Source organism: Lucilia sericata, unplaced genomic scaffold, assembly GCF_015586225.1.
Source record: "Lucilia sericata isolate MDLA Ls3-8-SP2 unplaced genomic scaffold, ASM1558622v1 Contig000055F_arrow, whole genome shotgun sequence".
NCBI classification, from domain to species: Eukaryota; Metazoa; Arthropoda; class Insecta; order Diptera; family Calliphoridae; genus Lucilia; species Lucilia sericata.
Window position 1 is genome coordinate 100,940 of NW_023994091.1, and position 27,280 is coordinate 128,219.

The following is a 27,280-nucleotide window of genomic DNA, read 5'->3' on the forward strand; positions in this document are numbered from 1 at the left end:
ATTTAGTTTAATGTGAGTGACTGAAATAAAATTTAATAGAAGAAAAATTTTAAATCGAAAAAAAAAAAAAAAAATTTTTTTCCTTAGAAAATCATTTGTTGGCTGTTGATGAGGTACGAACGATGTCGTTTGTTGCTGTAGCAATTTCGTTGTTGGATACAATTTTAGCTGTCAACTGTTGGTCGACCGGCCGGTCTTGCCTGCTTGTTAGACGGCTGAGAGTAAATGTGTATATGTTTGATTTTTATCTTTTTTTTTTTGAAAATTTATTTTTAAATAAAATTTCAATGGGTTTTTCTTAGTTTTCTTCTCGATTTTCTTAATTTTGTTTAATTTTAAATACATTTTTTTTTCTGAAATTTATTTAAATATTTTGTAAATCTAAATTGCAGTTGTTGTTGTTGCTGCTGCTAACAATGTGTTGGTGGTGGTTGTTGCCTATTCAATTTTTATTTCATTTGTATTTTCGTTGGCAGACATTTCTGGTAGTTCATTGTACTTTTTTTGTTGGTTCTTTTAATGTCTTGATTTCGTTAGGACACAAAATAATAACAAATCTTATTAAATAGATTGGAAAAGAGTAGTGGGACGACGTATAGTAATATTAAAGTGATAAGAAATTTATGATATGTTCCGTTATACATATTATTTAAATTGTACTTTACCTTAAAATCATTTTGAGAATTCTTGATGACTTACCTGGAAAGCAAAAAGAAATATGTATTAGTTAAATATCTTTATAATAAATATGTATGTATATGTATTTACTAGCTATACACAGTGAACTTCGCTACTATTATCGTACTCTTATAAATATTATTGTATATTTTCAGTCAGAATATATATCTGAAATATCAGAAAGTTCCCTTTTCTTCCTGCATGTTTCTAAGTTCATTATTTCAGACAATTCAAAAAGTAACCGAAGAAGAAAATATAGCTTTTAATCAATCCTTTTATGATTCAAGTCTCAATATTATAGAAAATTCAAAAAGTAACAGTAAGAACTTTTTCTTACTTCATCATAAAAGCCTTTTTCATCATTTCTGCATGTTAATTATAGAAAACTCAAAAAGTACTATGTAGTTAAAAAACGAAAAAGTACCAACAATTCCAAAGATTTACATTTACACAGAACTCTGAATGTTTAATTGTATGTTTTTTTTTGGTTTAAAATCTTTTTTAAGAGATTCTCATGTTAGTTAGTTAGTTAGTTAGTTAGTTAGTTAGTTAGTTAGTTAGTTAGTTAGTTAGTTAGTTAGTTAGTTAGTTAGTTAGTTAGTTAGTTAGTTAGTTAGTTAGTTAGTTAGTTAGTTAGTTAGTTAGTTAGTTAGTTAGTTAGTTAGTTAGTTAGTTAGTTAGTTAGTTAGTTAGTTAGTTAGTTAGTTAGTTAGTTAGTTAGTTAGTTAGTTAGTTAGTTAGTTAGTTAGTTAGTTAGTTAGTTAGTTAGTTAGTTAGTTAGTTAGTTAGTTAGTTAGTTAGTTAGTTAGTTAGTTAGTTAGTTAGAAATTAGGGTGTATGTATATTCATCAAATCCGAAAAAATACACCTTGGCCTCTATCGGGCTTTGTGTGCTCCCTTTACCAGTAGAACACTAACCACTAACCTACTGTAGGACAATACTATTATTACATCTACCAATTTTTCAAATTCTATCGAAATTGGCTCAATGAGTTTCAATTTCGTAAAATTTTCTCATTTTTATCCACTTTTGGTACTTTTATTGAGTTATGAAAAAACTGTAATATCATAACGGAAGCCCATCAATATGTAATCCCATGTATAGGTCTACAAACAGAAAACAAAGTTGTTTGAAAAGGTATAAAAAATAGGTACTATTTTCAACCCTTAAATGTACGAATATTCATAAGTCCAAGATATTAAAGTCGCATTTTGAATGTTTATTGGTTCATCAGATACATAGGGAACTAAAATAGTACCAAAATACAGGTTTTATCCATTTACTCACCAAAAGGGCCGATTTTGAAAAAAGTACCTGACACCTGACTATTTTTGTAAATGAATTAAAAAAATAGTCAGAAATTATAACGAAAATGTTTCTGGTCAAAGATTTTATTTAATTTACTACAACACAATTGTTCTGATGTAAGTAGGGTATTTCAGTATCACCTCTATTAGATAAATAACTATTATATAATTAAATAATCAAATTCAAATTATTATTCTAAACTACAGTCACTGACAGCATTGATTTCCCAAGAAAAACTAAAGGTTTAAAACAACAAAAAATCCCATTTTTTTAGTAATTTCAATAATAAAGTTGATTACAAAAAAAAAGAAAAAGTCAAGTGAAATAAAAATAAATAGTAAAAACATTTTATAATTTTTCCATTCCGAAAATAAAATGTCAGTTACTAAGTGATCAGAAAGAACAATCATCATCCATAGCTGCAGCATCAGTTCTACGTATTTTATAAAATTTTAATTGTTTTTGTTGCTAGATCAGGAAAGAATTTACGTTGTCTTTATTATCGTTGTTGTTGTTGTTTTATAGCAATAATAAATAAAACTTAACTGATAATGAAATGTTAAACAAATTATGTATAAAATTAATAAAATAACTAAAAATTATTAATTATTTACAAATTAGTAATAAAATCAATAAACAAAGAAAACTGAAAATAAAAACAATGAACATAATAAATTAATTTAATTATTTATAGATTTGTAATGCAATTAGAAAAAACCATCAATAATAAACTATTAATTGCAATTAAAGTCATGTAGTAGAAATTAACATGTGTTGAAAAAATGTTAAACAAATCTATCATATTAAAGCATATTTAGAGGAACTTTGAATACTAAAAGAAAACGTTTTCAATTAATTCCCGCCATTTTTAAGTGATAAATATAAGTGAGATGATTTTCTATTTTAAAAAGGTAATTAAATTAAATCTTTGTCTTTATCTACCTAGCACTATAAATTATTACGGAAACATTTGAGTATTGTCCAAAGTCTAAAATGCATTTATTTAAGAAAATTTTATTAGAGGATGACAATGATTTGTCTTGTGCTTAATAAGACCTCTTCCGTATGCATAAATAAAAAAATATATGTATTTTTTTCCATAGATAACTATATTTGAGTTGCCCCATACAAGTGCACAGACATAAATAACTTCATAGTAATTAAAACTAATTTTTTATAATTTTATTTCGGATGATAATTGTACTTCTGGTAGTGCAGATATTTAGAATTTTTAACACCGGTAGTAGTCAAAAATCAGAACAAGAACATAACTAGAACACAACTAGAGCACAACTAGAACAGAACTAGGACAGAACTAGAACAGAACTAGGACAGAACTAGAACAGAACAAGAACAGAACTAGAACAGAACTAGAGCAGAACTAGAACAGAACTAGAACAGAACTAGAACAGAACTAGAACAGAACTAGAAAAGAACTAGAACAGAACTAGAACAGAACTAGAACTGAACTAGAACAGAACTAGAACAGAACTAGAACAGAACTAGAACAGAACTAGAACAGAACTAGAACAGAACTAGAACAGAACTAGAACAGAACTAGAACAGAACTAGAACAGAACTAGAACAGAACTAGAACAGAACTAGAACAGTACTAGAACAGAACTAGAACAGAACTAGAACAGAACTAGAACAGAACTAGAACAGAACTAGAACAGAACTAGAACAGAACTAGAACAGAACTAGAACACAACTAGAACAGAACTAGAACAGAACTAGAACAGAACTAGAACAGAACTAGAACAGAACTAGAACAGAACTAGAACAGAACTAGAACAGAACTAGAACAGAACTAGAACAGAACTAGAACAGAACTAGAACAGAACTAGAACAGAACTAGAGCAGAACTAGAACAGAACTAGAACAGAACTAGAACAGAACTAGAACAGAACTAGAACAGAACAGAACTAGAACTAGAACTAGAACTAGAACTAGAACAAGAACAAGAACAAGAACAAGAACAAGAACAGAACAGAACTGGAACAGAACTAGGACAGAATTAGAACAGAACTAGAACAGAACTAGAACAGAACTATGACAGAATTAGAACAGAACTAGAACAGAACTAGAACAGAACTAGAACAGAACTAGAACAGAACTAGAACAGAACTAGAACAGAACTAGAACAGAACTAGAACAGAACTAGAACAGAACTAGAACAAACTAGAACAGAACTAGAACAGAACTAGAACAGAACTAGAACAGAACTAGAACAGAACTAGAACAGAACTAGAACAGAACTAGAACAGAACTAGAACTAGAACAGAACTAGAACAGAACTAGAACAGAACTAGAACAGAACTAGAACAGAACTAGAACAGAACTAGAACAGAATTAGAACAGAACTAGAACTCAACTAGAACTGAACTGGAAATTTCGATCGATATCGAATACCGCGGTACGACCCTGAATTGGAAATGTCTGGAATAAAGACAAGGATTAAATTAAACCTTCGGTTTAATATCTCAGAAATGGAAGGGAAACTAGGTTTCAAAAATCTTCAAACTTTTTAGTTTACCTATCTAAAGATCGATTAAGAGAGAGAGTGGTATCTTGCAGTATAGTTATTAATATTTAAAGATCGCTTAAATGAAATGTCGAAGTAAATTTATAAAATATTGAAATGTAAGATTATACCGTAATATTTTTTATTTAATTAATGCGGAAATATATATTCACTAATATATATCACTAAAAGAAAATCCAAATAAAACATTTAAGTCCCACATAAGAGAAAACTTTAAAATGAAAACATTTCTAACTGTTCTGCCGGTGTGATAAAAATATATGTATGCACATTAGGGTGGCTCAAAAAACGAATTTGTTGATGTTCCCGCCGAAAGTGAAAATGTAGTTTATTCTAAGATATAGTTTCTCAAATTGTTGATCCTAACGTCAATATTTAGTGAGCTAGATCAAAGTATATATGGGTCCTCTTTGAGGTTTTTATATATTTGTTTAATATTTCTTACAAATCTTCTCAAAGATCTCTTTCAAATGATATTAAAATTTTTTAACATTCCTTTGTGTAAAATATTTTTTTTATTCTTGATCCAGCTCAAAAAAGATTAGCCCCGGATAAAATTTTCGAAAATATATATTTTCGAATGAACTTAACTTTTGTTTCCTTAAGTCTTTTCCAACTGCAAACTGGGCCGCCCTAACATGCATCCATGCATATACAAATGTCTGAGAATGCGTGAGCGTGGGCTAAAATATATTTAAATGTTTTTTCGTTGCGTCTGTGTGTGAAAATAATTTACGTTAATTTCAATGCACGTGTTGCAGTTAAGACGGAAAATCATATTAAACTTAAATAAATTTTAAAATTTATTTCTATATAAACTAATTATTAAATAGCGCATCTACAAATTAGCACAAATAAATTAAATATTTAACATTGAAGCTAAATATGCAAATGAAATTGAAATTGTATTTTATTGATAGTGATGATAATGGAAGGCAACTTTTAATTAATGTTATGTAATATTTACATCAAAGTTTTACGTCCAGACAGTATTACAACTTTATGGAGAAACGTGTAGAAGGAAAAATCGCTGAACTAATCATTGAAAATTACGTTTTCGTTTTCAATTTTCCAGACACTGCGACACTTAAAAGTGAAAAAAAGGTTAGACACGTTTAATTGATGAGTTTTGAACTTAAGGCAAATATAATTTGTTTAAAATGTATTCAGACTAATTGTAACTGATAGTGATAACTAAAACAGAGAAAATTTCCAATTATTTAATTTGTTAAATCAATTAATGTTTTACTTGTTATTACGCTTAATACGTAAACAAAAACTAAAGTATTATTGGAGAAAATTATAGTTTTTTTTCTCCTAATAGCTGTGAGCATAAGCATAACCGGCATGTGTATCTCTCAATTTTTGCATTAACCTGATAAAATTGGTCCTTGGCATCAAAAAATCAAACAAATAAGTGGTTTGAAATAAACAATAGTGACGCTTGGAAAGTTTTTTTTTTTTAATAAAATCTAAATAAACAAATTTAATATTTATTTATAGTTTTAATTATACAAATGTTTCGTTTAATCATTTAGTTTAACTATTTCTAGAATTTTTTTTTTTTATTTAATAAACATTTTATTAATGCTACGAAGTCCATTCATTCCCTGAAAATAAAATATGGGTCATTCACGTTATATTTAATATAAAAATAGCTTATTTATAAAAATAAATCTTTAATAAATAAAATGCCTAAACATTTCTAGAAGTCTATGAGAACCAATAACAAATTAGTGTCTGTGCCAATTTTAGCCCCCCAAAAAAAATATAGGTCAAATTTGACGAAAAACTTTATTATTGATTGTTGTTCTTTTTTTTTTTTGCTAAAGCAAAAAAAAAAAAACAATAACAAAATAATTTTGTTGATAATGCCTAAATACTCATTCACATAGGCTTCTGGATGAGGGGATTGGGAACGTGCCCAATATTATGAAATTCTAGCAAAATTTTGTGCCGATTTTATTTTAGTAAACTGTAGAGTGTGTGACCATTATATGAAAATTTAGTTTAATAATTGCAAAATACTTTCCATTTATACTTTATCTACTTTAGCTTTGTTCACCACCCAAGTCGTTAGAGAAAAGTCTTGCCCTCATTTTTATAGGTTTTCTATTGTATTAGTTTTTTTTTCTTTATTCTTTTTAAAGTGATGTTCTTTTTCCAATTAATTTCATTTTACACTATTGCCATTAACAAGTCAGAAAATTCGATATCGATGAGATTATAGAGCAAATAATAGTCTTGAAAATATTACCCAGTTTAGTCTCAACTGTAATTTCCACTATAGTAGAGACTATGGCGAAGACTAAGAAAATACTAAAGTTGGGATTCTAGACTATATAGTCTAAAGTCCAAAAATTAGTCTATAGCCTTGATTTCAGACTATAGTTCAAACACAAGGCATGAAAAGAGTCCAGATTATAGACTAGTTTATGATACTATAGAACAGTTTGTATATACACAGAGGGAAAAAGAAATATACACGCCTGGTACCAAATTGACACCAAACTGTTTATAATTTTTCAATACCATACGTTGTCAAAGTATATATGTACATACGTATGACAACACTATGTAATGTTGACAACATTGAAACAATTCGTTGTCCAAATCTAAATTTTATACACATCCGTTGTCTAAATGTTAACAAACGTGGTTAGCTCACTATTGGCAACGGATTGTTTGGTAATAGTGGTAGTTTGTTGTTACATAATTTTGTCGTACGTATGTATATACTTTGACAACGGATGTTATTGAAAAACTATAAACTCTTTGGTGTCAATTTGATACCAGGCGTGTTTATTTCCTTTTCCCTCTGTGTAAGAATATAGATCAGACTTTAGTCTATACTGTATATAACCACTAAAACTCCAGACTATAGAAGGGACTACATAGAAGCAAACCCATAGGACAGATAATCTTAACCAACACCAATTGCTTTCGAACTTGGTGCAAAAGCTACTCTAAGTTGATTTTTAACAAAAACCTCACCTTTCGAAAATACAATTGGAAATGGTTTAGTTATTATTTACCATTTATTTGTCACAAAAAAAAAATGAATCGTTTAAGTGAATGTGTCCAAAAAGAAATAGAAAGAAATTATAATTTATGAAATTTAATAGCGGTCTTTTGTTGAGATTTTTGACATTATTTCTTTTCTTGTTGTGTAAAAAATAAACAAGAAAAGTAATTTGTAGAAAAGAAGATTTCTTTAATACATATTTTTATATTGAATAGGTTAGGTTAGGTTGATAGGAGGATGCCCCTATCATGCCTGTTGTGTGTTGATAAAACGTAAATCTTATATATTCGGGCAATTTCGTGTTAAGTGAATCAACTTAAAAAATTCAAAATGGATGAAATTTGCACCAAGATTAGTACTATTGGATAGTAGACCACACACAAATTTTCAGCTCTATCGGTTAAGAACTGCCGCTTTTAGAGGGGGTCATAGGTTGATAGGAGGATGCCCCTATCGAGCATATTGTGCGTTCCTTTTCATGGAAAATTTTTGTTGATAAAACGTAAATCTTATATTAATTTCGTATTAAGTGAACCAATTTAAAAAATTAATTTGGATGAAATTTGCACCAAGATTATTAGTACTATTTGATAGTAAACCAGTCACAAAATTTCAGCTCTATCGGTTAAGGACTGCCGCTGTTAGAGGGGGTCAAAGTTGGACATTTTGATAATGTAGGTTTTTTCTCAAATGAGTGTTACTTTTCACCTATTGGTCCTAGCAAAAATTATCCAAAAGCCTACTATCCAATGGTACTTATCTTAGTGAAAATTTCATCCAAATCTATTTTTTAAGTTGGGTTACTTGATATGAAATTGGCCATTACTATATTATTTATTATCGTTCGATGTTCAGAAACTCAGTTTTCTGGACGTTATTTCATAGAAGTTTTTATATCCAGAATAATATTACTCTCAAGATATTTAGATCTTATTTAGAAAAAATACCTGTCAGTGGCAATGAAATTGCTCCGAAGTTTCACTGTCCTCTCTACATGCTCTACATTCGTTTGAATCCGTAAGTCCACTCAGAATACATGTCTTTGTTGACCAAATAGGCTTTCACATCTTTAGAAGGCCAATAGTATTTTTGTCCTAGGCGGGCTAAAGTTTTACTATAGCCATCGTGACTGGCCATAACTGAGTCATGAGCAGATTGAATAGCCTTAAGTGCCAAAAATTATGGAATCCAAAGACTCTATAATTTTTCCTCTTTATCTTGAACTCCTTGCCTAAAGCTGACCCTTTTTTACACAAAATTGTCTTCAACAGTTACATTAGGTAATGAATTTTTGTTTTCAACTATATTCTTTCGGAGTTTTTGTATTCATAGTCATTGAATGCTGGAGCTGTAAGGTCTATCTCAATAGGTGTGTCTTCTATTCGTATTTCCTCTACATTTTGTATTGATATGGCATCCGGAATTATGTGCATGGAACCCTTTCTATGTTTGATTTAATCTTTGGAGTTCAAGACTCTATCGGGCTAATCTGCCACTAGGTCTCGCTGAGACATGCGCCATTTGAGGCTAGAATGGTCCGTTATAATTGGAAACGGTAGGTCCTCTTCATACCCACAATTCTAGCCAGAAAGCAATTAGGGCGATATCAGGTAATAGAATTAAATCTAAGACCGTATTGGATTGTAAGAAAGCTTTAACTGAATACTCTCCCAGAGGTAAGGTTTGTATCATACGGGTACCAGGCCACTCGGGAGTGGGTGGCAACGAAAGGGCGAATGTTATAGCTTTAAAGGAAAGGGAGTTCGAGGTAGTTAACCTGACGAACGCAAAACCATTCGACGCAAAGCATAAGGCCTCTTGGAATAATGAAACGGTGGGTAGAACCACAAAGATCCTTTGCGGTGACCCTAATGAGAACAAGACGAGAAATCTCCTCAAAATGAGCAAGTCTGAAGTGAACACGAGCACATCTACACAAAATTGGCCGTGCGGATTCAGACGAATGTAGAGCATTTGGAGAGGACAGTGAAACTCTGGAGCACTTTCTTTGCCACTGTCAAGCATTAGTCGAAGTTAGATCCAAGTAACTTGGAAGTGATGTTCTTTCCGGAAATAACATTTTTGACTAACACTGATTGGAAAATTCTTAGGAATTACGTCCAGGAATCTGAGTTTCTGAACATTGAAAAATAATTCATTCAGTGCACATTTTTTTTCATGAAAAGGAGCGCGCAATAGTTCCGTTAGTGGCCTAGGTGTATTTCTTCGGATTTGATGTACTATTATACATCCTCCTATCAAATTTTAAATTAAACGTCATTTATATTGAGTTTTTTGGAAATTGTTAAAAAATAAATTCTAAAGGACCTCAAATAAATTCTTCCCACAACTTTTGTAACTGAAGAACATTTTCCAAGAAGTACTTAATTTTTCAATCTTTTTGTATTATATATAAAAAAACCCCCTCCGCCAGGGTTTACCCTAACTAAAACCAGATACAAATTGAATTTTATACATTTTTAAGTGTTTGCTCCTCTCCTATACTTAAAATTTAAAAAGGAAATTTTTCATTTTAGTTGACTTTCTTAACAGTTCTTTGATATTTTAGACTGTTTTGTTTTTGTTTTTTTTTCTTTTGGTACAAAAGTAGGACACAAATTCGTTTTATTGAAATTTCTTTAAAGAAATAAGAAAAAAAAAACGTTTTTTGTGGATTCTTGATGGTGGTGGTGGACTTATAAAAATGTTGAGGAGTAAGAGATGAAGTGGTAGAAAAATATTTGTAGTTTCACTGTAAAGAATGTGATGATGGTGGTGGTAGTACGAGTAAGTATTCCTGGTGGAACATCTTTTGACGTCAGTGTTTTCCATGGTTGGATGAGTGTCTGAGTGAGTGAAGTATACACTTTGGACAGTAGTTTTAGTTTTGTGTTTTTGTGCTGCCACAATGGCGGCGCTTAAATTAAGGAAAATAATCTAAGAAAAACGTAAAATATCTTAAACGAAATAAACATTTTGTGTTAAATAAGAATTAGGAGAAATTTTTATGAGCTATAAAGATTATAAAAATATATTTTAGGATTTTCTAGAAAATAGGAGGGAATTGAGGTTTCGTTATTTCAAAAACAACTTCACTTTGGTGTTAAACTAATAAAATGTTTGTAAATCCCTCACCATTTAAATCGCCTGGGAAAATTATTTCTTTATAACTGTTACAAATCTCTTGACACTTTCAATTTACCTTTGCAGCCAGAGCCATGAGGCATATAATGTCACATTGGCGTATGTTGCATTTTAACTAAAGACAGAGTAAGAAAAAAATTTGTTTTCTACTTTGCGTAGGTTGGTTTTGTGGCACAAATATTGTAGGCGTTTTTTGGTTAACTTATTGCACATTGCAACAGCTAGTTTTGTGTTGTGGCAGAATAAAAAGATTTAAATAAAATTTGGAGAAAAAATATCTATTTTATTTAAATTTTTTTTTGTATAAAATCTTAAAAAATTTATTGCAATTAATTAATCATGATTTTGGGAATTACAATTTTATGTTTATGCAACATGAAATTTGTTTTAATTCATTAGTGCTAAAGACGCACAATTTTGAATACTACTATCAAATACATACGATCTGACAATATTACAGACCAACTAGTCTGTTAATTATGAAAATAAATCAAGTCATTTAATCTGTCTAAATTTGATTTAGACTATCAAATACTGACTCTCCCGATCGCACTCTGTCGCACATTTCTATAGTCCGGAAAAGGTAATGGCACTAAATTCTATAGATTTTATATAACCAGAGAATAAGGATGAGTAGCAGATCTCATGAGTATGGGACCTGGCAAGATAATGGCAGTAATCTCTTAAGGTTTGTAGATAACCGGAGAATGAACCCGTAGTGCTTTAGGTTATTATCTGCTTTCAGCCACTGCATCGGCTAGAAACGACTTTGCGCTATAACCTGTGATCGCTAAACACACAGATAGCAATTTTTGCACAAGACCATAAAAACTTTGCTCGCGTACTTGAGCTATCTACTCTCTGACCATCGCTGCCTCATTGAATAATTTCCGAGATGCTTAGAACACTTATGTTAGCACATATAGAATGGAATCTGTTAATTCGGCAACTAGCACGTTATTGGAACACTAAAGTAAGAATTAACGTCGAAGTGCTTTACATGAACACCTGCCGTGTTGGCCTATTTCACGGTGGTATTTTTCAACCATTCGATGAGATTTTGTGATGACTCACCTTATTGTGCTTCTTACACGCAGGTGGCAATTTACGTATATTGAATTTCCGGTCCAGTTTACGTGCACTTTGCTGAAGTACTTGAGCTATCTAATATCTGATCACTGCTGTCTCGTTACTTAACTTCCGAGATGCAAAAACATCACTTCTGTTTACAATCATGCAGATGTGATGGCTTCTGTTGTCGGCAACAGCACCTAGAGACGTAACCGGTAGACCGAAGTACAAATCCATCAAATAAGCCGAAACTTTGTTCTTACTCACAGTGACAGACTGTGGTAAATGTGGTATGAAAAGAGTATACTCTGAACATACCTGGATGAGATAGGAAAATTCAATGGTATCACTTGTATAAGATACTTTTCATCCATCACCATTCAACCCTGTACACTTCTCATTTATCCGACACACTCATAAGAGAACAACATACGACAGGTATACGGGCTGATGATTTCCCATTCATTCTGTATCATATATAATTAAAACCAACTCATTTACAACGCTTAGTCCCATAGTCACTCCTCTGTGGGGTATATGTTGTCATTCGGCAACAGCACCGAACTTCTCCAGAAATATAGATTTCACGCAACTTACTCTTCCCGCGAATTTGGGTTCAAACCGCAGCCATTGCGTAAATCCCGAAGGAACCTCTACCAACTGACCAGTCAGGACAAGTACTGCGGGCAACTGGCCACCCGTAGTACCAGACCCCATATCAAATCATTCCAAGGACTACACAGAGGAAAAAAAATATACACGCCTGGTACCAAATTGACACCAAATTTTTCAATAACATCCCTTATCAAGTATATACATACATAGATACAATCAACAACATGTATTGTTGACCACGCAACGTTGTCAACATTGCAACAATTCATTGTCGCAATCTAAATTTTATGCACATCCGTTGTCTAGAAGTTAACAAACGTTGTAAGCTCAAAATCCGTTGTCAATAGTGAGCTTACCACGTTTGTTAACTTATAGACAACGGATGTGCATAAAACTTAGATTACGACCACGGATTGTTGCAATGTAACAACGTTGCGTGGTCAACATTACATGTTGTTGTTGTATGTATGTATATACATACATACATGGCAACGGATGTTATTGGTACAACTGGTACCAGGCGTGTATATACCAGTTTATAGTCCCAGCAGATTAGAGGTATTGATAACACGTCTTTAGTCCGGGAGTGCTATATACCAAGATGAGGGTCTTTCATAAAGGAAACATGCCCCGGGAGGGAACAAAGAAAGACTATTTCAAATAAAACAAAATCAAGTTCTTATTCATAGGCACACACTGTGGCAAGTCTGTTATGAATAGAATATACGCTGACAAAGAAGAGAAATTCAACGATGACACATGAATAAGATACCGTACATCCATCAGCATTCAACATAACACTTTCATTCCGATATATTTAAGAGGAAACATCCGACATATTTATATGATTATGGAGGAGTGGTGTGGTCTTCATTCTATCCCTGTTGTCTTTGCGGCAACAGCACTGAACTTATCCCAAAGCATTGATTTTAGTAAAAAATGTTTACCTGGTTTCCGTAGTACCAAATAAGTTAGGTTCTCTAGTAAGACCCTTCAGTTTCTAGGACCAGCAGACTAAATTTACCGATAGCATCTCTTTTTCCGACGGATTGTAATAATATCAAGATATGGGCGGTTCAACAAGGAAATATGCCGCGCGGAGCAATATAACCGAAGAATAGGCGCGATATTTATTTTAAATTGTGATTGTGTGATTGGGAATAAGGAGGACGAAGTTGACTATATAAGAGAATTCTTAGTTTCCTAGTGGAAACTCGTCAATCGTTGTTATAGAACAGAAAACAAAATGATAGAAACCAGATAAATTGAAAAAGTTTCGCTTCTGGAAGTAATAAAACCTTTGATTTACTTGCGAGTGATGGGCTGTCGACTTCACTTGATCGTGAACAAACTACGCTATAGTAACCAGTAAAGTATATATGTATGTATGTATGTATGTATGTATGTATGTATGTATGTATGTATGTATGTATGTATGTATGTATGTATGTATGTATGTATGTATGTATGTATGTATGTATGTATGTATGTATGTATGTATGTATGTATGTATGTATGTATGTATGTATGTATGTATGTATGTATGTATGTATGTATGTATGTATGTATGTATGTATGTATGTATGTATGTATGTATGTATGTATGTATGTATGTATGTATGTATGTATGTATGTATGTATGTATGTATGTATGTATGTATGTACAGTAGTTTTCCGATTTAACGACCATTCAATTCTACGAACATCGCATTTAACGAACAAGCTAGTTTTTGCTATTGACTACCTTAAATAACGAACAAAACTTGTTTTTTGTACTCTGTTTAACGAACTAATAAAAATATTATTATTTAAATGAAGATAAAATGACATTTATCAAAAATAACAAATAACCTAGGTTGTAGCAAATAACTATACCGTTGTTTTAAGCGGTGCTTTTATACCCAAAACTGTAACACATTCTGGGTTCTTATTAAATTTTATTTCGATGTAGCTATGTCCGTCCGTCCTTCAGATAATGACTTTAACGCTCAATACTCGCTTAACAATACGAGTACGCCGATGAAATTCGATACAAACATGTTCTATACTAACCGAAATCTCTAACAAATTTTATGGGAATCGGTCAATAATTGACCTTACCCTCCATATCAGGCCCCCTTAAGAAAATTACTTCGAGAAATAACTTTAAAGCTCATGACTGAATTAAAAATACAGCGATTAAATTCGACACAAATATGGTTTGAAGGTGGGTATATAAGATTCGGAATTTTGTGTTTTGTGCTATTTTTATAAAAAAAAGAATTAATTTTTATAAAATACATTTAAAAAATATTTTATGTACCTATTTTTAATTATTTTCCTACCAAAAACCCACGTTTTAGTTAGTACTGCATATAACGAACTTTTCAATTTTACGAACAGGCCTGACAACATATGGGTTCGTTAAATCGGAAAACTACTGTATGTATGTATGTATGTATGTATGTATGTATGTATGTATGTATGTATGTATGTATGTATGTATGTATGTATGTATGTATGTATGTATGTATGTATGTATGTATGTATGTATGTATGTATGTATGTATGTATGTATGTATGTATGTATGTATGTATGTATGTATGTATGTATGTATGTATGTATGTATGTATGTATGTATGTATGTATGTATGTATGTATGTATGTATGTATGTATGTATGTATGTATGTATGTATGTATGTATGTATGTATGTATGTATGTATGTATGTATGTATGTATGTATGTATGTATGTATGTATGTATGTATGTATGTATGTATGTATGTATGTATGTATGTATGTATGTATGTATGTATGTAATATGTATGTATGTCTTTGTATAATTCTGGTTAACTGTCTTAGCAATCTGTGGTCAGTCTTGGTCTTCTTAACAGGCAATAGAAACTAGGAAAATGACGAGCAATAATAGGTGTGGTAACTCGCGAATTATTCACGATTGGACACAGTTTTAGCAGAGGTGTTTTTGAGTTGATTTTCAGGAATTAAAATATTTCATTCCAAAAACTAAATAGCAGACTTCAATCTAGACATGTCATTAGCATATTAAACTTGATGTTAAATATAGTATGTCAAAACATTTATTGCGAACACAATTTGCTTTTAAGAAAAAGTTGCAATACAGTGTTTTTTTTTATTATTGACAAAAATATATTGTTGCTCCCAAATAAAGAAAATAAATAAATATGGTAAGAAATTGTTTTTGTGTTAATTTTTTACTGTCTGTAAATTTGTTTGTAATTTATAATGGTTGGCAATATATTTTTATATTTTAGCAAAACTTTGACATTCTATTTACAGAAATTGACAGCAATGACTAGGGTCTTGGAGTTATTTTATTCTGTTTTCTTAAAATAAATAGGAAAGACGGACATGTTTTTGATTGGAAAAAAATCAAAAATTTCTATAAAAAAAATCTTTTGAACGTTTTTAATGAAAGAAAATTTTTGGTAAATTTTCTAAAAAAGAAAATTTTTTGTAAATTTCCTAAATAAGGACATTTTTCATAGTTTTTATAAAAAATTTTTTTTAAACAAAAAATAATGGAAAATGTTTAAAAAAAAATTTGGAAAATTTATGGAAAATTTTCTATAAAATGTTTTCAATAATTTTTTATAATATGAAAAATTTTCAATTATTTTTCTATATAATTATTTTTTTAAAAACAAATTTTATCGAAAGATAGGAAATTTTTCAAAAATTTTCTCTAAAAAAAAGTTTACAACAATTTTCCCTTAAAAGAAAATTTATCGAACATTTTCCTTAAAAAATAAATTTTTCAAAAAATTATAAAAATTCCCTTGAAAATTGCTATTTCACATTTTTGAAAGAAAACATATATTTTGTAAATTTCAGTATTTCCTTTTAAGTAAAATTTTAATTCTTGTTGTTTTAAGTATTTATTTGTTCATGGTTGTCAAATAAGATAAGCAGGGGTCTAACGATTTGTTTTGGGGACTATTGAACTCCTTAAATGCAAAAACAAAAGTAAATAAATTAAAAAAAAATACAGTGTCAACGACTTTATTTCAAAAAATATTCGTTAAAATATAAAAAACAATAATAAACATCTGACGTAGTTTTGTTATAAGTGTCAAGATAAATATTATTTTGGATATAAGACTCTTCTATTTGAGAAATGTTTGTTTTGTATATATGTATTTTTAAAGTATCCTTTAAAAACTTTTAATTTTTTTTGTAATATTTGATTCCCACCAAATGTTTGAATTTCCTTTGCAGTTGTTGGTTTTTGTCTTTATTTTGACAACATGACTCATACTATATTATTTTGTTTTTTTTTTATAAATTCTGGCATATTTATTGAATTGGTAAAAATGTTTTGAAATGAATATTTAAATTTATGCATTAAATTGAATGAATTGCATGCAAATTAATTTCGTAAATAAAAGGAATAATATCAAACTGAAAAAAAAACTTTGTATTCCATTTGCGTTATCGATATGTTCGATATGAATGAAAGAGTGTGAATGAACATTTGAGATTGATGCGATAATCACTTTAATAAAACACTTCGGAATGAATAAGAAATATGCTTAATGATGATGGGTTATAAATCATTTGAAATATTTTGAATGTCGTCTTCCTTGAATGAAGAACCGTATTTGCTCTCTAAAATGTTTCAAATCAAAATTATCGAAAATTTCCCATAAAAATAAAATTTATTGAAAATTTTCCATAAAAAAAATTTATTGAAAATTTTTTCTAAAAAGAAAATTTATTAAAAATTTTTTCTAAAAAGAAAATTTATTAAAAATTTTTTCTAAAAAGAAAATTTATTGAAAATTTTTTCTAAAAAGAAAATTTATTGAAAATTTTTTCTAAAAAGAAAATTTATTAAAAATTTTTTCTAAAAAGAAAATTTATTAAAAATTTTTTCTAAAAAGAAAATTTATTGAAAATTTTTTTTAAAAAGAAAATTTATTGAAAATTTTTTATAAAAAGAAAATTTATCGAAAATTTTCCATAAAAAGAAAATTGATTGAAAATTTTCCATAAAAAGAAAATTGATTGAAAATTTTCCATAAAAAGAAAATTGATTGAAAATTTTCCATAAAAAGAAAATTGATTGAAAATTTTTTATAAAAAGAAAATTGATTGAAAATTTTCTATAAAAATAAAATTTATTGAAAATTTTCTATAAAAAGAAAATTTATTGAAAATTTTCTATAAAAAGAAAATTTATTAAAAATTTTGTATAAAAAAAAATTATTGAAAATTTTCTATAAAAAAAAAAAAATTATTAAAAATTTTCTATAGAAAAAAAAAGAAAATTTCTTGAAAGTTTTCTATTAAAAAGAAAATTTATGAAAAATTTTCTACAAAAAAGAAAATTTATGGAAATCTTTCTATAAAAAAGGAAAATTTATCGAAAATTTTCTATAAAAAAAGAAATTTTTTTGAAAAATGTCTATATAAAAAGAAAATTTATTGAAAATTTTCTATTAAAAAGAACATTTATGGAAAATTTTTTTTAAAATGAAAATTTATGGAAAATTTTCTATAAAAAAGGAAATTTACGGAAAATTTTCTATATAAAAGAAAATTTATGGAAAACTTGTCGAAAATTTTTTTTTAAAATGAAAATTTATGGAAAATTTTCTCTAAAAAAGGAAATTTACGGAAAATTTTCTATATAAAAGAAAATTTATGGAAAACTTGTCGAATTTATCGAAAATTTTCTATAAAAAAAGAAAATTTATCGAATATTTTCTATAAAAAAAGAAAATTTATCGAAAATTTTCTATAAAAAAAGAAAATTTATTGAAGAAGAAAATTTTCTATAGAAAATAAAAGAAAATTTCTTGAAAATTTTCTATAAAAAAAACATTCTTGAAAACTTTCTATAAAAAGAAAAATTTTCTATTAAAAAGAAAATTTATGAAAATCATTCTATAAAAAAGGAAAATTTATCGAAAATTTTCTATAAAAAAATAAAATTTATTGAAAAAATTCTATATAAAAAGAAAATTTATGGAAAATTTTCTATAAAAAAGAAAATTTTTGGAAAATTTTCTATAAAAAATGAAATTTATGGAAAATTTTCTATATAAAAGAAAATTTATGGAAAACTTGTCGAATTTATCGAAATTTTTCTATAAAAAAAGAAAATTTATCGAAATTTTTCTATAAGAAAAGAAAATTAATCGAAAATTTTCTATAAAAAAAGAAAATTTATCGAAAATTGTCTATAAAAAAAGAAAATTCATCGAAAATTTTCTATAGAAAGAGAATTTAAGAAATTTTTCTAAAGAAAGAGAAAATTGATGGAAAATTTTCAAAAAAAGAAAATTTGTCGAAAATTTTCTATAAAAAAAGAAAAATTATTGAAAATTTTTTATAAAAAAAGAAAATGGGTGAATTGTTTATAAAGAAAGGAAAATTAGTTGCAAATTTTCTATAAAAAATAAAATTTATCGAAAATTTTCTATAAGAAAATAAAATTTATTGAAAAATTTCTATAAAAAAAGAAAATTTATCGAAAATTTTCATTAAAAAAAAAAGAAAATTTATCGAAAATGTTCTATATAAAAAGAATATTTGTCGAAAATTTCTATATAAAACGAAAATTTATCGAAAATGTTTTATAAATAAAGAAAATTTGTCGAAAATTTTTTATACAAAAGAATATTTATGGAAAATTTTCTATAAAAAGAAAAATTTTCTATTAAAAAAAAATTATGGAAAATTTTCTATATAAAAAGAAAATCTATGGAAAATTTTCTATAAAAAAAGAATATTTGTCGAAAATTTTCTATAAAAATAGAAAAGTTATTGAAAGTTTTCTATAAATAAAAATTTTACGATATTTCTTCATAGAGAAAATAAAAACAGATGAACTAAACAGGATATTTTATAAAATTTTCCTACTTCCTTTGTTTACCCTAAACTTGGGCCGTTTGTAATAAAAATATTCGTTCATCGAACTTTAACAGCTTCACATTCATGCCTACTTCAGTATCATTTAATGTCATAAATATCATTATAGACTTTAATTCCCACTTAATTTTTAATTTAATAAATGACAAAAAAAGACACTCGGCCAACAAACTTTTTGTTTGTTCTCAAAATTCAAATTTCACAAATTCTACAGATAGACCAGACCCAGTGAGGAGATTGCACACAAATATTAAAATTTCAGCAAAAAGTAGTATCAAAATTCGTTTATTTACAAAAATTAATATGATTTATTAGTTTGTCGGCCTTTCAAGGTTGGGACTTTGATGAGCCATTGGTTTAAATTGTTCTCCTTCGTTTCTCATTCATTCATTCATTGATTTATATTCATTTTCAGTTCACTGTATGTTTCTGGGTCTCAGTGTGTGAATTTTTGTTTTGTTTTGAAGCTGGTTTTGTGCCACAATTTCAGCGAAAAAAAAGTTCAAGGTTTGTCAAACAAAAATCGTGTGTATTTTTCTACTATATTTAAACTTCTCGTTTTTCACCAGCAAAAAAAAGTAAATAAATAAATATTTGCAAATTTAAACAGTAACAGCAAAAAATTTATGTATATGTATTTATACTGAATATTTATAAGACACAAAGAAGGAGAGTATTTAAAAGTACAAATACAAATTTATATTACACAAATTCGTGGAAATGAACTTGAAGCAAAAAGACCTACTTAAGTCGCCAGTTTTAGAGAACCATTAAAGGAATACTTTTTGTTGTAGTTAATCTTTCCAAAGCGTTTTTAATATAGACTATAATCCAGCGTAGGCTAGTCTATAGTCTGCACTGAAGCCTAGTGTAAAGTCTGTACTATAGCTTAGTCTTTAGTCTGGCTTTTATTCTAGACTATAGTCTAGTGTATAGTCTTGACCATAAGGTAGGCTGTAGTCTAAAGTCTGGACTATAGACTAGGGGACTATAATCTAGTTAGTCTATAATCTGGTCTATACTCTAGTCTATAGACTGATCTATAGTTTGGACTATAATCTAGTCTATAGTCTTGACTATAGTCTTATATATAGTTTGGACTATAGTCTAGTCTAGACCAAAATATATAGTCTATTCTATAATCTAGTCCATTGTCTGGACTATAGTCTAGTCCATTGTCTGGACTATAGTCTAGTCCATAGTCTGGACTATAGTCTAGTCTATAGTCTGGACTGTAGTCTGGACTATAGTCTGGACTATAGACTGGTCTATAGTCTGGTCTATAGTCAGACTATAGTCTGGACTATAGTCTAGTCTATAGTCTGAACTGCAATTTAGTCTATAGTCTGGACTATAGTCTAGTGTATAGTCTGGACTATAGTCTAGTGTATAGTCTGGACTATAGTCAAGTGTATAGTCTGGACTATAGTCTAGTATTTAGTTTTCACTATAGTTTGGTCTATTGTCCGGTCTATAGTCAGGATTATAGTTTAGTCTATAGTATGTACTATATCTAGTCTGTAGTCTGGACTATAGTCTAGTCTGTAATATATTCTGGACTAAAGCATTACATATAGTCTGGGATATATCATAGTCTTTAGTCTGGTTTATAGACTGGACTATAGTCTAGTCCATAGACTTGACTTATCTATAGTCGAGATTATAATTTAGTATATAGCCTGTGCTATAGTCTGGACTATAACCTAGTTTAAAGTCTGAACTAAAGTCTATAATATGTTCTAGACTAAAGCCTAGCCTAAAGTATGGACTTTAGTCAATTGTATCTTAGTAGTATATTCTGTTTTCTCATAAATCAAGTAATAATGCTATTCTAAGTAGAAAAAGTGTCATCAAAGCTATTCTAGGACCAAAAAGCTAATTTCAAATATCTGCAAAATTATCATTGATTTGCTATTTAATAATCAAGTTCTAAGAATTTTAAATAATTTTGATTGGTTCCCTTTTTCTTATAGAGGAAATTTAATAGGAAAATCATGATAATCATTAGCACTTGAACAAATTTTATTTATGGTGAATTTATTCCAGTTGTTTGTGTGTATGTAAAATTGTTCTGACTGTTTTTTTTTCCTTCGCCTTTTAATAAATTTTCACTTGGTTGCATTTCTTATGGTTGCCTAGTTTTTGCTTCTTCATTTTTATTTTAATTTAAAAGTAACATTTTATTATTATTGTAGAAAAAAGAAGAATATTGCTTAATACCTTGAAAGCGGTGTTGATTTATGACTATTATTTCCTTCTACTTTAATCCGCTTCCAATTAATAAGCATTTGTTTAAATAAAATACTTAACAATTTAAAAAAAGGGGGAAACTTTTTTTCGCCTTATTAATTGACCGACTAGACAGACACTAGTTAAAACGAATACTTGGAGAAATTCACTTTAATTGGCGTTTAAACAGGAAAGACTTTAGAGAATCAAATATGATTTGTCATCGAGTGCTAAAGTGTATCTGTTTATTATTATTATTTGAAGTGATTTTATGCTCCAACGGGGATAGAACAGGATTAAAGGTTTATTTAATCGATAAGTATAGTTACAACAAAATAACTCTCGTTGTTATGTAATAGATCTGATAAAGATCATTAGTCCCTATTAATGAAATAAGACAAATTTATTCTCATGTATATATTAATCGTTGTCTTAACCTCCGTTGTTTGTATGATTTATGGACATTTAAAATTAAATTTTAACACATAATCGGAATTCTGAGTACCGGAGTGTAATCAGTTATGTAATTCTAAAAAGAAACTTTTAAAATAGGAGAACAAATTATTAACACCTTGTGCTAATAATTAACATTAAATAATTTAATCTAACAATTAAATTCTAAATTAATTACATTATGGTATTAAGTAATAAGCAAATATAGATATACAGCAAACCACAAGAAATAATCCCTGAACTATATAATATACCTAAAGCTGCAGCATGCGATTGAAGTACTAAATGTAGAACTGTTTCGACGCATAATTGATTTGAAATTAAAAGCTTTCCGGAAAACTAGTCTGAACTGAAGACAAATTAAGTTGCGTGACCTCCGGTAAGTTAGTTGGTGTTCCATTTTGCGCGTGGGTTCGATTCCATCTAAGGTGGCGGAGCGCACAATGGACACCTTACAACAGTATGGATTAATAACTAACTAACTAACTTAACATAACTAACTAACTAACTAAACTAACTAACTAACTAACTAACTAACTAACTACTAACTAACTAACTACTAACTACTAACTAACTAACTAACTAACTAACTAACTAACTAACTAACTAACTACTAACTAACTAACTAACTAACTAACTAACTAACTAACTAACTAACTAACGAACGAACGAACGAAGACGAACGAACGAACGAACGAACAACGAACGAACGAACGAAAAAAAACGAAACGAACGAAAACGAACGAAACGAACGAACGAACGAACGAACGACGAAAAGAACGAACGAACGAACGAACGAACGAAAAACGAACGAACGAACGAACGAAGAACGAAACGAAAACGAACGAACGAAAAAAACGAAAACGAACGAACGAAAACGAAACGAACGAACGAACGAACGAACGAACGAACGAACGAAAAACGAAACGAAAGAACGAACGAACGAACGAACGAACGAAGAACGAACGAAGAACGAACGAACGAAACGAAACGAAACGAAAACGAAAACGAACAGAACGAAAACGAACGAACGAACGAACGAACGAACGAACGAACGAACGAACGAAAACGAACGAACGAACGAACGAACGAACGAAGAACGAACGAACGACGAACGAACGAAAACGAACGAACGAAACGAACGAACGAACGAACGAACGAACTAACTAACTAACTAACTAACTAACTAACTAACTAACTAACTAACTAACTAACTAACTAACTAACTAACTAACTAACTAACTAACTAACTAACTAACTAACTAACTAACTAACTAACTAACTAACTAACTAACTAACTAACTAACTAACTATCTAACTAACTAACTAACTAACTAAATAACTAACTAACTAACTAACTAACTAACTAACTAACTAACTAACCAACTAACTAACTAACTAACTAACTAACTAACTAACTAACTAACTAACTAACTAACTAACTAACTAACAAACTAACTAACTAAGTAACTAACTAACTAACTAACTAACTAACTAACTAACTAACTAACTAACTAACTAACTAACTAACTAACTAACTAACTAACTAACTAACTAACTAACTAACTAACTAACTAACTAACTAACTAATTAACTAACTAACTAACTAAAGCATATTTATAGTCCAGACTAGGTACAGTTATAGACTGGACTGTAGTACAGTTTATAGACTGGACTGCAGTCTAGTTCATAATCTTGTTCTTAGTCTACTTTATAATTATTTTCGCCTTAAGCTGTGTACAGTTTCTTATTGTTAGTCCAGAGACTGACTATAGCCAAGTTCATATTCGAAACATCATCTCACATCTCACCTATACTCTGGACTATAATCTTGTCCATAGATTAAACTTGTCTAAACTAAAGTACAGTATATAGTCTAAACCATAGTCTATTCTATAGTCTTTAATATATAGTTAAGTTAAGTTATAGTTAAGTCTATAGTCTAGACTAAAGTTTTCCCATAATATAGACTAAATATATCTATACTCTGGACTATAGTGCAGTCTACAGTATGGTCGGTAGTCTAGTTCATAATCTGAACTATAGTCTATTTTATGCCCTGGACTATAATATATTTTCCAGTCTTGTTTACAGTGGTCTATATTATGACATTGATTATAGTGCGTATATTGGAACATAGTATGATTTATAATATTGAAAATATTCTAGTCTATAACCTGAACTAAATTATTTTCTATACTCTAAGCTATAGTCCAGTGTAGAGCCTAATCTATACTTCAGTCTATAGTCTTGTATATAGTTCTTTTCAATATATACAATAGTCTAGTCCATAGTCTGGACTAGAATTTTCTAGCCTATAGGCTTCACCAGAATTGTCTAGTCTACAGTATCTATTACAAACCAAATCCTCGAATTCAATTTATTCAACTAAAGATCACTTATCGTTAAGAAAAATGTTCATTGATATCGATATTGATTTGCATAAACTGGGCTCTTGGTGCCAAGAGTTATTGAATTTAATAATTAAAATTTAAAAAAAAAAAAAAATTGTGGTCTTATAACTACTAAGCCCTTTATTTGTGGTTACATATATATTTTAAATTAAGTAATTTTTCTAAAATGGACTTTGGCTTTCTATCTGCCACTATTGTTTAAAACTTATATAAAATATTTGATTTCTTTTCAGAAATTTCATTTACCAACTAATGGAGTTAGTTTCAACTTTTTCAAACAGTAAAAGAAGCTATATACATATGTATATATGTATGTATGTACATATATGTATAAGTACAAAAAAACTTCTTTTTATTTATTTAATTTTTTTCAGTTAAGATGAGGCTGATGATTCTAGTTAATTATTAATATTTTGCTCGTACTTTAACATATTTTTTGTTGCATTTAATTGTCTGACCCCTTATTCTGTGATTCCCTACAACTTATTATTTTATATATATATTTTTTTTTTTAATTCTGATCTTACATTAATTATATTTGCAATGCATAGACGACTATTCGTTCCAGCAACAACAACAACAGCAGTAATAGCAACAAAACTATCTTAAAATATGTAATGTGAAGATGATGATGGCGATGGTGATGGTGATAATCAGTCGTGCAAAAAGTTCTGACACGCCATATCCAAACCAAAACCATTTTTAGTCTATTCCAACTTGCCACTTTGGTTGTCAGAGTCTGATTGTATTAAAAAAAAGTTTTCTAAACTAACTTTAGTTTTCTTCATATGTTGTTGCTTTTGATTAAAATATATATGTATGAACAAGTATAAAATATTAATTTATATTTCTTACAATTTCTATGTAACTAAACTGAATTTATTTGTAAAATTTATTGTTCTTATCTGAATTGTTACAAAGCAGGAAATATATTGTAAAAAAAAGAAATGAAAACAAAAACGGAAAGATACGGAAGTTTGATTGCAATTATGCTCCTCTGGTTGTATCATGTCATCCTGACATATTTAAGTATTTTTCTCCCCTGTCTTGTCTATTAAAGTAGCCAGACGTAATTCAATCGTGAGTGACCATTTGCTTTTGATTAAGTACCTGACTTTAAAGATGATGCCTTGCAAAATTTTAAACTGCACGTATACATACATATGTATGTATGTATAGTTGAGCTGAAGTAGCAGACTTTTAATGTTATATATCCAAATAGTTAAATGTTTATACAACCTATTGTACAACGGCGAAGTTCATGTGATCGAATTATGATCGACTCAGAGGTTTTTCCAGGATTATTAAATTTGATAGTCTCTTTGTCCAAATTACTTAGTCAGAATTGGCGAATAAGACTGCACAAGACTTCATTCATTCGAAAGACAATACTCTTCAGTTATAAGGGTTAATTAAAATCGTTATAAGATCGATAAAAAGAACTAATTCATTACAGACTCTAAACTGTAGAATGGAAAAACAAAAGGCGAAATAGGAGAAGTCTAACGATAATATAGAGAAAATACTGAATCTAGGAAAAGACTGAAGTTTTACAGTTCGAGGCATGTTAGCTTAGGGAACCGACACCAACTTGGCGATTTTTTAATCTAGTTATATAAAGGTGTTACCACTATCTATAGTTTTATGGAAAAGCTAAAAACTGTAGAAGTCTTCACACTCCTCGAAGTAATTTCTTGAGTCCTTTCACTAGGGTTCTGTATAGAGATCCACATTATGTGATACAAAGGGAATCTGTGCACTGTGCTGATTATGAGCTGAAGTCCCTCCATGATTTATGTAGTTACTGCGATTGAAACCTAAATCGCAGAAAGGTAATTTTAGCTAAAAGATGTGAAATGTACTTTCTACTTCGCGATAAAAGTGGTTTGTACTTTGGAATCCAAATTACTTCTGTAGAAGAGCTGAGGAGGCTCTGAATACGACCATGAGCTGGGCTCAACAGAGGGGCCTCAATATTAACCCGTCAAAAACGGAAATCTGTCTTTTCAAAAGAAAGACAAAATGTTCTACGTATACTGAACCTTTCTTCATGGGCAAGAAGATACCAGTGACAGACAAAGTTAAGTACTTAGGTGTAATCCTTGATAGGAAATTAAGGTGAAGATACCACATAAAGGATAGGATCAACAAGGCACATCGGTGCTGGGCGATATGTAGTAGAACTATAGGCCTGAAATAGGGTCTTAGTACTACTATGACAAATTGGCTTTATAAAAGTGTAATTAGACCAATTCTAGCTTATGCTTCAATAATCTGGTGGACTGCTTTAGACAAAAAGTGCAATATCAAACTACTACAGGAAGTTCAGCGTACCTGCTGCTTGGTTATAAGTGGTGCCATGTGTACTACTTCAACCAAGGCTCTGGAAACGTTGCTAGATATTCCACCGATTGAAACATATTTAGGATATGAGTCGGCGCTTACAGCCGAACGGCTCTTTACTTTATGCATACCAGCCACAGAATATTTCGGAAACTTTAAAACGCTGATACCAGATAGAATGTCTTGGTCAAGCGAAACATTAGAGCAGTCCATTGTTACATGGATGGCTCTAAATTGGGGGACAAAGTGGGGCTGGGATTCTATATTGAAGACCCAGAAACAGAAATATACCACCGTTTACCAAATCATAACACAAACTTCCAGGCAGAAGTCCGAGCAATAACGGAATGCGTAAATTGGATTAGAATAAATATGGCGTCCACAGCGCTTAATATATTTACCAATAGCCAGAAGGTAATTAGGTCGATATCAGGTGATAGAACGAAATCTAAGACCGTATTGGATAGTAAGAAAGCTTTAACTGAATACTTTCCCAGAGGTAAGGTTCACATCATATGGGTACCAGCCCACTCGGGAGTAGTCGGTAACGAAAGGGCG

At 29.5% G+C, this 27,280-nt stretch overlaps 1 protein-coding gene across 1 annotated transcript in view; it reads right to left on the reverse strand.

Annotated features, from left to right (window-relative positions):
- Positions 1-680: 680 nt before the first annotated feature.
- Positions 681-27,280, reverse strand: part of LOC119616064 (tRNA dimethylallyltransferase-like) — a 73,858-nt gene continuing 47,258 nt past the window's right edge. Inside the window, exon 5 of the mRNA XM_037972211.1 lies at positions 681-699. Coding sequence (XP_037828139.1) covers positions 696-699 — 4 coding nt within the window. The 3' untranslated portion in view covers positions 681-695. The remainder of the gene's footprint in view (positions 700-27,280) is intronic.